The 13,543-nt window shown below is 31.2% G+C and overlaps 1 protein-coding gene across 1 annotated transcript; it reads right to left on the bottom strand.

The window, feature by feature from the left end:
- Positions 1-9,886: 9,886 nt before the first annotated feature.
- On the bottom strand, positions 9,887-11,543 carry sfr1 (SWI5-dependent homologous recombination repair protein 1; the record flags this gene model as incomplete). The annotated part of the gene is made up of 3 exons (XM_083898164.1): positions 11,427-11,543; positions 10,157-10,504; positions 9,887-10,075 (listed from the first exon to the last, which is right to left on the bottom strand). The coding sequence occupies exons 1-3, from the start codon at positions 11,526-11,528 to the stop codon at positions 9,887-9,889; spliced, it is 639 nt and encodes a 212-aa protein (XP_083754290.1). The 5' UTR covers positions 11,529-11,543.
- Positions 11,544-13,543: the final 2,000 nt, after the last annotated feature.

A 13,543-nucleotide genomic window follows, 5' to 3' on the forward strand; every position in this document is an offset into this window, starting at 1 on the left:
TTTTTATGAAATTTTGGACCAACAAAAAGTTTTCAAGAAAATTGTCAAATTTTAGACAACATAGTATATAGTATGACGTTTTCATAAAATTTTGGACCAAAAAAAGTTTTCAAGAAAATTTTCAAATTTTGGACGACATAGTATAGTATGACGTTTTCATGCAATTCTGGACCAAAAAAAGTTTCAAGAAAATTGTCAAATTTTGGACGACATAGCATAGTATGACGTTTTTATGAAATTTTGGACCAAAAAAAACTTTGCAAGAAAATTGTCAAATTTTGGACCACAAATTATAGGATGACGTTTTTGTGAAATGTTGGACCAAGAAAAAGTTTTCAAGAAAATTGTCAAATTTTGGACCACAAATTATAGGATGACGTTTTTGTGAAATGTTGGACCAAGAAAAAGTTTTCAAGGAAATTGTCAAACTTTGGACGACATAGTATAGTATGACGTTTTTAGGAAATTTTGGAACAAAAAAAGTTTTCAAGAAAATTGTAAAATTTTGGACGACATAGTATAGTATGACGCTTTTGTGAAATTTTGGACCAAGAAAAAGTTTGCAAGAAAATTGTAAAATTTTGGACGACATAGTATAGTATGACGTTTTTGTGAAATTTTGGACCAAGAAAAAGTTTTCCAGAAAATTGTCAAACTTTGGACGACATAGTATAGTATGACGTTTTCATGAAATTTTGGACCAAAAAAAGTTTTGCAGAAAATTGTCAAACTTTGGACGACATAGTATAGTATGACGTTTTTATGAAATTTTGGACCAAAAAAAGTTTTCAAGAAAATTGTCAAATTTTAGACGACATAGTATAGTATGACGTTTTCATGAAATTTTGGACCAAAAAAAGTTTTCAAGAATATTGTCAAACTTTGGACGACATAGTATAGTATGACGTTTTCATGAAATTTTGGACCAAAAAAGTTTTCCAGAAAATTGTCAAACTTTGGACGACATAGTATAGTATGACGTTTTCATGAAATTTTGGACCAAAAAAAGTTTTGCAGAAAATTGTCAAACTTTGGACGACATAGTATAGTATGACGTTTTTATGAAATTTTGGACCAAAAAAAGTTTTCAAGAAAATTGTCAAATTTTAGACGACATAGTATAGTATGACGTTTTCATGAAATTTTGGACCAAAAAAAGTTTTCAAGAATATTGACAAACTTTGGACGACATAGTATAGTATGACGTTTTCATGAAATTTTGGACCAAAAAAGTTTTCAAGAAAATTGTCAAACTTTGGACGACATAGTATAGTATGACGTTTTTAGGAAATTTTGGAACAAAAAAAGTTTTCAAGAAAATTGTAAAATTTTGGACGACACAGTATAGTATGACGTTTTTGTGAAATTTTGGACCAAAAAATAGTTTTCAAGAAAATTGTCAAATTTTGGACGACATAGTATAGTATGACGTTTTCATGAAATTTTGGACCAAAAAAAGTTTTCAAGAGAATTGTCAAATTTTGGACGACATAGTATAGTATGACGTTTTTATGAAATTTTGGACCAAAAAAAGTTTTCAAGAAAATTGTCAAATTTTGGACGACAGTATAGTATGACGTTTTTATGAAATTTTGGACCAACAAAAAGTTTTCAAGAAAATTGTCAAATTTTAGACAACATAGTATATAGTATGACGTTTTCATAAAATTTTGGACCAAAAAAAGTTTTCAAGAAAATTTTCAAATTTTGGACGACATAGTATAGTATGACGTTTTCATGCAATTCTGGACCAAAAAAAGTTTCAAGAAAATTGTCAAATTTTGGACGACATAGCATAGTATGACGTTTTTATGAAATTTTGGACCAAAAAAAACTTTGCAAGAAAATTGTCAAATTTTGGACCACAAATTATAGGATGACGTTTTTGTGAAATGTTGGACCAAGAAAAAGTTTTCAAGAAAATTGTCAAATTTTGGACCACAAATTATAGGATGACGTTTTTGTGAAATGTTGGACCAAGAAAAAGTTTTCAAGGAAATTGTCAAACTTTGGACGACATAGTATAGTATGACGTTTTTAGGAAATTTTGGAACAAAAAAAGTTTTCAAGAAAATTGTAAAATTTTGGACGACATAGTATAGTATGACGCTTTTGTGAAATTTTGGACCAAGAAAAAGTTTGCAAGAAAATTGTAAAATTTTGGACGACATAGTATAGTATGACGTTTTTGTGAAATTTTGGACCAAGAAAAAGTTTTCCAGAAAATTGTCAAACTTTGGACGACATAGTATAGTATGACGTTTTCATGAAATTTTGGACCAAAAAAAGTTTTGCAGAAAATTGTCAAACTTTGGACGACATAGTATAGTATGACGTTTTTATGAAATTTTGGACCAAAAAAAGTTTTCAAGAAAATTGTCAAATTTTAGACGACATAGTATAGTATGACGTTTTCATGAAATTTTGGACCAAAAAAAGTTTTCAAGAATATTGTCAAACTTTGGACGACATAGTATAGTATGACGTTTTCATGAAATTTTGGACCAAAAAAGTTTTCCAGAAAATTGTCAAACTTTGGACGACATAGTATAGTATGACGTTTTCATGAAATTTTGGACCAAAAAAAGTTTTGCAGAAAATTGTCAAACTTTGGACGACATAGTATAGTATGACGTTTTTATGAAATTTTGGACCAAAAAAAGTTTTCAAGAAAATTGTCAAATTTTAGACGACATAGTATAGTATGACGTTTTCATGAAATTTTGGACCAAAAAAAGTTTTCAAGAATATTGACAAACTTTGGACGACATAGTATAGTATGACGTTTTCATGAAATTTTGGACCAAAAAAGTTTTCAAGAAAATTGTCAAACTTTGGACGACATAGTATAGTATGACGTTTTTAGGAAATTTTGGAACAAAAAAAGTTTTCAAGAAAATTGTAAAATTTTGGACGACACAGTATAGTATGACGTTTTTGTGAAATTTTGGACCAAAAAATAGTTTTCAAGAAAATTGTCAAATTTTGGACGACATAGTATAGTATGACGTTTTCATGAAATTTTGGACCAAAAAAAGTTTTCAAGAGAATTGTCAAATTTTGGACGACATAGTATAGTATGACGTTTTTATGAAATTTTGGACCAAAAAAAGTTTTCAAGAAAATTGTCAAATTTTGGACGACAGTATAGTATGACGTTTTTATGAAATTTTGGACCAACAAAAAGTTTTCAAGAAAATTGTCAAATTTTAGACAACATAGTATATAGTATGACGTTTTCATAAAATTTTGGACCAAAAAAAGTTTTCAAGAAAATTTTCAAATTTTGGACGACATAGTATAGTATGACGTTTTCATGCAATTCTGGACCAAAAAAAGTTTCAAGAAAATTGTCAAATTTTGGACGACATAGCATAGTATGACGTTTTTATGAAATTTTGGACCAAAAAAAACTTTGCAAGAAAATTGTCAAATTTTGGACCACAAATTATAGGATGACGTTTTTGTGAAATGTTGGACCAAGAAAAAGTTTTCAAGAAAATTGTCAAATTTTGGACCACAAATTATAGGATGACGTTTTTGTGAAATGTTGGACCAAGAAAAAGTTTTCAAGGAAATTGTCAAACTTTGGACGACATAGTATAGTATGACGTTTTTAGGAAATTTTGGAACAAAAAAAGTTTTCAAGAAAATTGTAAAATTTTGGACGACATAGTATAGTATGACGTTTTCATGAAATTTTGGACCAAAAAAAGTTTTCAAGAATATTGACAAACTTTGGACGACATAGTATAGTATGACGTTTTCATGAAATTTTGGACCAAAAAAGTTTTCAAGAAAATTGTCAAACTTTGGACGACATAGTATAGTATGACGTTTTTAGGAAATTTTGGAACAAAAAAAGTTTTCAAGAAAATTGTCAAATTTTGGACGACATAGTATAGTATGACGTTTTCATGAAATTTTGGACCAAAAAAGTTTTCCAGAAAATTGTCAAACTTTGGACGACATAGTATAGTATGACGTTTTCATGAAATTTTGGACCAAAAAATAGTTTTCAAGAAAATTGTCAAATTTTGGACGACATAGTATAGTATGATGTTTTTATGAAATTTTGGACCAAAAAAAGTTTTCAAGAAAATTGTCAAATTTTGGACGACATAGTATAGTATGACGTTTTCATGAAATTTTGGACCAAAAAAAGTTTTCAGGAAAATTGTAAAATTTTGGACGACAAAGTATAGTATGACGTTTTTATGAAATTTTGGACCAAAAAAAAGTTTGCAAGAAAATTGTCAAATTTTGGACGACAAATTATAGGATGACGTTTTTGTGAATTGTTGGACCAAGAAAAAGTTTTCAAGAAAATTGTCAAACTTTGGACGACATAGTATAGTATGACGTTTTTAGGAAATTTTGGAACAAAAAAAGTTTTCAAGAAAATTGTCAAACTTTGGACGACATAGTATAGTATGACGTTTTCATGAAATTTTGCACCAAAAAAGTTTTCCAGAAAATTGTCAAACTTTGGAGGACATAGTATAGTATGACGTTTTTATGAAATTTTGGACCAAAAAAAGTTTTCAAGAAAATTGTCAAATTTTAGACGACATAGTATAGTATGACGTTTTCATGAAATTTTGGACCAAAAAAAGTTTTCAAGAATATTGACAAACTTTGGACGACATAGTATAGTATGACGTTTTCATGAAATTTTGGACCAAAAAAGTTTTCAAGAAAATTGTCAAACTTTGGACGACATAGTATAGTATGACGTTTTTAGGAAATTTTGGAACAAAAAAAGTTTTCAAGAAAATTGTAAAATTTTGGACGACACAGTATAGTATGACGTTTTTGTGAAATTTTGGACCAAAAAATAGTTTTCAAGAAAATTGTCAAATTTTGGACGACATAGTATAGAATGACGTTTTCATGAAATTTTGGACCAAAAAAAGTTTTCAAGAGAATTGTCAAATTTTGGACGACATAGTATAGTATGACGTTTTTATGAAATTTTGGACCAAAAAAAGTTTTCAAGAAAATTGTCAAATTTTGGACGACAGTATAGTATGACGTTTTTATGAAATTTTGGACCAACAAAAAGTTTTCAAGAAAATTGTCAAATTTTAGACAACATAGTATATAGTATGACGTTTTCATAAAATTTTGGACCAAAAAAAGTTTTCAAGAAAATTTTCAAATTTTGGACGACATAGTATAGTATGACGTTTTCATGCAATTCTGGACCAAAAAAAGTTTCAAGAAAATTGTCAAATTTTGGACGACATAGCATAGTATGACGTTTTTATGAAATTTTGGACCAAAAAAAACTTTGCAAGAAAATTGTCAAATTTTGGACCACAAATTATAGGATGACGTTTTTGTGAAATGTTGGACCAAGAAAAAGTTTTCAAGAAAATTGTCAAATTTTGGACCACAAATTATAGGATGACGTTTTTGTGAAATGTTGGACCAAGAAAAAGTTTTCAAGGAAATTGTCAAACTTTGGACGACATAGTATAGTATGACGTTTTTAGGAAATTTTGGAACAAAAAAAGTTTTCAAGAAAATTGTAAAATTTTGGACGACATAGTATAGTATGACGCTTTTGTGAAATTTTGGACCAAGAAAAAGTTTGCAAGAAAATTGTAAAATTTTGGACGACATAGTATAGTATGACGTTTTTGTGAAATTTTGGACCAAGAAAAAGTTTTCCAGAAAATTGTCAAACTTTGGACGACATAGTATAGTATGACGTTTTCATGAAATTTTGGACCAAAAAAAGTTTTGCAGAAAATTGTCAAACTTTGGACGACATAGTATAGTATGACGTTTTTATGAAATTTTGGACCAAAAAAAGTTTTCAAGAAAATTGTCAAATTTTAGACGACATAGTATAGTATGACGTTTTCATGAAATTTTGGACCAAAAAAAGTTTTCAAGAATATTGTCAAACTTTGGACGACATAGTATAGTATGACGTTTTCATGAAATTTTGGACCAAAAAAGTTTTCCAGAAAATTGTCAAACTTTGGACGACATAGTATAGTATGACGTTTTCATGAAATTTTGGACCAAAAAAAGTTTTGCAGAAAATTGTCAAACTTTGGACGACATAGTATAGTATGACGTTTTTATGAAATTTTGGACCAAAAAAAGTTTTCAAGAAAATTGTCAAATTTTAGACGACATAGTATAGTATGACGTTTTCATGAAATTTTGGACCAAAAAAAGTTTTCAAGAATATTGACAAACTTTGGACGACATAGTATAGTATGACGTTTTCATGAAATTTTGGACCAAAAAAGTTTTCAAGAAAATTGTCAAACTTTGGACGACATAGTATAGTATGACGTTTTTAGGAAATTTTGGAACAAAAAAAGTTTTCAAGAAAATTGTCAAATTTTGGACGACATAGTATAGTATGACGTTTTCATGAAATTTTGGACCAAAAAAGTTTTCCAGAAAATTGTCAAACTTTGGACGACATAGTATAGTATGACGTTTTCATGAAATTTTGGACCAAAAAATAGTTTTCAAGAAAATTGTCAAATTTTGGACGACATAGTATAGTATGATGTTTTTATGAAATTTTGGACCAAAAAAAGTTTTCAAGAAAATTGTCAAATTTTGGACGACATAGTATAGTATGACGTTTTCATGAAATTTTGGACCAAAAAAAGTTTTCAAGAAAATTGTAAAATTTTGGACGACAAAGTATAGTATGACGTTTTTATGAAATTTTGGACCAAAAAAAAGTTTGCAAGAAAATTGTCAAATTTTGGACGACAAATTATAGGATGACGTTTTTGTGAATTGTTGGACCAAGAAAAAGTTTTCAAGAAAATTGTCAAACTTTGGACGACATAGTATAGTATGACGTTTTTAGGAAATTTTGGAACAAAAAAAGTTTTCAAGAAAATTGTCAAACTTTGGACGACATAGTATAGTATGACGTTTTCATGAAATTTTGCACCAAAAAAGTTTTCCAGAAAATTGTCAAACTTTGGAGGACATAGTATAGTATGACGTTTTTATGAAATTTTGGACCAAGAAAAAGTTTTCAAGAAAATTGTCAAATTTTGGACGACATAGTATAGTATGACGTTTTCATGAAATTTTGGACCAAAAAAAGTTTTCAAGAGAATTGTCAAATTTTGGACGACATAGTATAGTATGACGTTTTTATGAAATTTTGGACCAAAAAAAGTTTTCAAGAAAATTGTCAAATTTTGGATGACATAGTATAGTATGACGTTTTCATGAAATTTTGGACCAACAAAAAGTTTTCAAGAATATTGTCAAATTTTGGACGACATAGTATAGTATGATGTTTTTAGGAAATTTTGGGACAAAAAAGTTTTCAAGAAAATTGTAAAATTTTGGACGACATAGTATAGTATGACGTTTTTAGGAAATTTTGGACCAAGAAAAAGTTTGCAAGAAAATTGTAAAATTTTGGACGACACAGTATAGTATGACGTTTTTAGGAAATTTTGGACCAAGAAAAAGTTTTCCAGAAAATTGTCAAACTTTGGACGACATAGTATAGTATGACGTTTTCATGAAATTTTGCACCAAAAAAGTTTTCCAGAAAATTGTCAAACTTTGGAGGACATAGTATAGTATGACGTTTTTATGAAATTTTGGACCAAGAAAAAGTTTTCAAGAAAATTGTCAAATTTTGGACGACATAGTATAGTATGACGTTTTCATGAAATTTTGGACCAAAAAAAGTTTTCAAGAGAATTGTCAAATTTTGGACGACATAGTATAGTATGACGTTTTTATGAAATTTTGGACCAAAAAAAGTTTTCAAGAAAATTGTCAAATTTTGGATGACATAGTATAGTATGACGTTTTCATGAAATTTTGGACCAACAAAAAGTTTGCAAGAATATTGTCAAATTTTGGACGACATAGTATAGTATGATGTTTTTAGGAAATTTTGGAACAAAAAAGTTTTCAAGAAAATTGTAAAATTTTGGACGACATAGTATAGTATGACGTTTTTAGGAAATTTTGGACCAAGAAAAAGTTTGCAAGAAAATTGTAAAATTTTGGACGACACAGTATAGTATGACGTTTTTAGGAAATTTTGGACCAAGAAAAAGTTTTCCACAAAATTGTCAAACTTTGGACGACATAGTATAGTATGACGTTTTCATGAAATTTTGGACCAAAAAAAGTTTTCCAGAAAATTGTCAAATTTTGGACAACATAGTATAGTATGACGTTTTTATGAAATTTTGGACCAAAAAAGTTTTCAAGAAAATTGTCAAATTTTGGATGACATAGTATAGTATGACGTTTTCATGAAATTTTGGACCAAAAAAAGTTTTCAAGAAAATTGTCAAATTTTGGACGACATAACGTATGACATTTTTATGAAATTTTGGACCAAAAAAAAGTTTGCAAGAAAATTGTAAAATTTTGGACGACATAGTATAGTATGACGTTTTTGTGAAATTTTGGACCAAGAAAAAGTTTTCAAGAAAATTGTCATACTTTGGACAACATAGTATAGTATGACGTTTTCATGAAATTTTGGACCAAAAGAGTTTTCAAGAAAATTGTCAAATTTTGGACGACATAGTATAGTATGACGTTTTTATGAAATTTTGGACCAAAAAAGTTTTCAAGAAAATTGCAAAATTTTGCACGACATAGTATAGTATGACGTTTTTATGAAATTTTGGACCAAAAAAAGTTTTCAAGAAAATTGTCAAATTTTGGACAACATAGTATAGTATGACGTTTTTATGAAATTTTGGACCAAAAAAAGTTTTCAAGAAAATTGTCATACTTTGGACAACATAGTATAGTATGACGTTTTCATGAAATTTTGGACCAAAAGAGTTTTCAAGAAAATTGTCAAATTTTGGACGACATAGTATAGTATGACGTTTTTATGAAATTTTGGACCAAAAAAAGTTTTCAAGAAAATTGCAAAATTTTGCACGACATAGTATAGTATGACATCTTTGTTAAATTTTGGACGACATAGGACATTTCTAATTTCGGGTTTTCTTCTCAGTTTTTTTTTTTTTTAGAAAGATTATTTTCAGTTTCCTGTCAGTCATTTTCAAAGTTTCCAGAATTTTCTTTTCAGAAAGATACTTTTCAAAAACTTTCATGAAATATTTTTTCCCCCAGAGAAATCTTTTGTAAAACTTTTTTCAGCAAAACTGCTTAGCTACAATCGCAGAGCGATTCCAAGAAATAGTTCAGAAGAATAACCTGCAGGCCGAAGATCTGCTTCTCCTTTGGGCAGAAGTCCAGTAGGGTTTAACAGCAGGAATTGAACACACTACACATAAATATGATTGTATAACTGATTTAAAATAAAAGTTGTTTGAATAAGCCTTTAATATGTACTTAAGGCTTGATTAATATGTCTGCAATTTTGTTCCAGTATGTTTTCTACACCAAACAGACTAGTTTCATGGTTTGAAGAGAAAAAAACTGCTCACATAAATCTGATGCATAAACTAATAAAAAAAAGGGAGGAAACCGTAGACAGAGTAGAAAACAGGAGAAACTATGGACGCCACCGTATTTTCCTAATGAGCCCGAGTCCTATGTTTGTTGCACTCTGCAGTCTCACCATTAGATGTCACTAATCATTACACACTGGACTTTCAAAATAAAAGTCGTTTTTGAATTCCCAGACTTAAACGGTGCGTTTCATTTACACTGGAAGTCAGGTCGGAATTAAGAGAAATATGTCGATGGACTTAATGTGAAATAAATTAGACAAAACTTTAGATGTCACTAATTTATTACACACTGAACTTTTAACAAGTGAACAGAATTTTTTTTGAAGATGTGAATACAACTGTAGCAGCAACATATTACAATTAAATAAACTCAGATTGTGTGCAATAACAGTAGAACTTTTGTGTGTGTCCCTCAGAGCGTGTTATTAAGACGTAAAGTCCTCCTCTGTGCGGTCAAAGTGCAGAAGTCTGTCATCCAGACCGAAAAGGTCAATGAGCTCGGGAAGACTGGCCTTCTGTCCCTCGATGAAGACATCGGACTGGAGCTCACACAGCGCAGCCTGAGCACAGCTCCTCCACTTGTCAATCAAACTTTGAAGCTGTGTCAAATCATTCTGTGGAGAGAGACATACGTGTATGAAATGAGTGTTGAGTGTATAAAATGAGTTTATGTTAAAAGCTCAGGTCGTCAGTACCTTGCTTCGGTACATTTTCACCATCTTGAGTCTGCGCACAGTCTCCGTCTTGTCTTTCACATCCTTCCTGAGTTGCCCTCTTCGCTGCCCTGCGTCCTCTGAAGGAAGACGTGTTGATTCAGGAGCGGGTCCAGAAAACCTCTCACTCCCTGATCTGGTGTCATTTCTGTTTTCATCAACGTCGAGTTGAGGATTGTGAACACTCTTCTGGGAATCTGCTGGGACTCGTTGGCCGACCTCCTCCGAGTCATCGACACAGAGCCGTTTGGCCACAGAGAAGGGCGAGGTGAAGGAGCGCCGAGATCTCTTCAGCCGCTCCTTCAGGGAGGAACTCAGCTTCTGATGAGGCTGCAGAGATGACGAGTAATTAAATGTATGATAACAAATGTCCAGGGCTGTAACTCATGACTACTTTCATAATCAATTCTTCTGCTAATTGAGTAGTTGATGTCCACAGAATGACTCAGTTTTTTTGTTGTTATTTGGAGCAATACAAACTAAACATATATACATTTAAGAAGATGAAAACATATAACAGAGCTAGTTTTAATTACAAATAACACACTGAGACTGATTAATTGATGCCTATGCATTGCACAGACACTAATTTAATCACTGTGAATGTTATAGAAGAGGATTAGGACCATATGTGAATTTGATTTTCTTTCAGCCTCTCCCTCTCTAATTTTTTTACTTTAATCGCAAAAAAATTCACATTTGGCCCCAATCTTTTACCCCAAATATGCAATCTGATTCTAATAAGTGTTTGAGGAGTTAAATACCACAATTAAGTGGTTTCATCAACTCAAGAGCAAACATTTATCTTTAATAATCTGACATTTAGTCACAATAATTATCGATATAGACTGTAGGGCTGCAAAGATTAATCGACCAAGCACTTATTAATCGATTACTAACTTAACCGTCAAGCAAATTTTATACTTGATTAATCCGTTTGAATGTTGTTGCTTTTAATAATTAAAATATGTCCCTTGATTGTTCAGCTTCTTAAAAGTGAACATTGTCTGGTGTCTTCATATTAACAAAGAAATAATTAAACAGAATAATTGTAAACATTTGAGAACATAATGTTGAGGATATAAAAACACCGGTCAACACTTTCAGGACCAAACAATTACTGGCTTCATCTATTATGAATCGTTAGGTGCAGCCTTAATACAGACTGACGTGAGATAGTTTTGTGTGATATTATCCAGTTCCACGACAGAGTCAGACACATTCATATTTAACAGAAAAACACTTCACTCACCTTCTGCTCTTTGTTTTCACAGGGACTTGACTCCACTGAACCACAGGGTGAAAAAGAACTAAACACTGACTTCACTTTCACTGATTTAGGAGTGATCTCCATATCACTGACTTCAAATCTACCTAACTATGAAGTTGTTGTCAGCCACGAAAACCACATAACTTCTCAGCAAACACCTACGAATAAACACAAACACAAACACAACACATAAACATCACGGCAATCTGTTAATGACAAAAAGATTCCCTACGAACTGTATATTAATATGTCTTAAACGACACACTTTGAAAACGGCGTTGAGAGTTTTTGTTTTTCCGCGTTTCTTTTACCTCCAAACTCAGATTGGACAGAATTTGATGACGCGTTACCGAATTGAATGATGGGAGCTGCAGTCATTCAAACCGAATGAATGACAGCACGAAAACACAACTTAAAAACCGAATATCTTAAGGTTATTCCGCATTTTTAAAAACACATATGACTCCAGCTAGACTCAGTTATCTTTTCTGCATGTCTTATATTCGTTATACACGCAAAATGACATGTTTATAGTGTACTTTTGTATCGCGTTTGAGTTAGCAAGAAGCACACCGGAAACGCTGGGAAGTTTCAGCGATTGGACAGAATATGATGACGCATTACCGAATGGAATCATGGGAGCTGTAGTTGTTTAGACCTAGTGAACGACATCATGAAAAACACTTCTTTAAACCGAATAAGGTTATTTTTAAAACAGTTATATTTTCTTCTTGTGTTATATTAGTTATACACACACAGAAGGACGTGTGTGTAGAGTCGTTTTGTATAGACTTTTACATGATAGGGAAAAGTACCTTATTCATGCCAAATATTGTGACTTTTATGTATAAATGTAAATATAAAATATGAGATATTAAGTTAAGATAAAATCCAAAGCTATGCAAATAATTTGCTTTTACAGGACAACTGTGTGAAATAAAATAAATTACTGTGAAATTAAAATACAATCAAATGCTCCAGCTCTAAATATATTAAAAGCTCATATTGAGGTAATAAATCACAATCAGGAGAATATACACAAACAATTTTATAAAGAATTTCTGCCAATTGGAAATAATTTGACTTAAATGTTATACTATTCAACTTTAAATAAATAAATAATAATAATAAAAAGTAGAGGAGCGTGATTGTCCTAATGTGACCCAGCTGTGTTGTTTTACAAAGAAAGAAGCTGGAAAAGTAGAAGTGAAAATGTTTTTTTTGGTCCAGTGTTGAGGCAGCGGTTGCCCTTGGTTACAAGCTCAAATCATTCAGTGATTCAGCTTTAGTCATCGGTTGATTCATCTCTATTAAAAGATTTATTTAAAACCCCTGCAGGGTGAAATCTTCATTAGTACACAGCTGTTTTTGTTCTATTGTGCTGATATTCAAATTGTTGTTATTTTTTGGAGCCTTGAGGAAAAAGGTGTGCATCAAAAAACTCGATCCTGCCCAGACCTGAATGTCTGTACTTGGCAGTTTGATATTACACACCCTCGGGGATTGGGATTTGTTTTTTTTTCTTTTACATTTTATGTGGCTGAATCTTGCCCGGCTAAGGGAAGAGGATAATTTCTGTCTGAGTCAGGAGACCCTTTTAACTTCTGACTCGGTGTCAGGAATTGTCTTGGCTGCTCTTCCGCTCAGCGCATGAAGAAACTGCAGCATAGTTTTGGAGAGACTGTGTCAGACAGAGTGTCGCTGCCAACAACGCTCATGGTTTCAGGTGTGAGTGGTCGGCAACATTCATACATCACCAGGTCATGTTTGTGTACGCACTCGAAATACCTCGCAAAGTAAATGTTACATAGAAGGTATAATAATTACAGGATTACGACGTAATCAGCAAAAAACAGCAAAACAAAAATTGTCAATAATAACAAATAAAAACTGAAAATATGAATTAAAGCTTGTTAAAGGTCCAGTATGTAACATTGAGGTATACACTACAAATAAGTCTGTTTGTATAAGTATATAATCATTAAAAAAAATAAAAACAACAAACAAAACTTGGGGTTTTTTAGCCTTTAAACATGGGTGTCAAACTTCAAATGATCTGTGATTCTATAGAGTGGTGTGGAAATAATAATGTGGACAAC

Source organism: Microchirus variegatus (genome assembly GCF_963457635.1).
Source record: "Microchirus variegatus genome assembly, chromosome: 11".
Lineage (NCBI taxonomy): Eukaryota > Metazoa > Chordata > Actinopteri > Pleuronectiformes > Soleidae > Microchirus > Microchirus variegatus.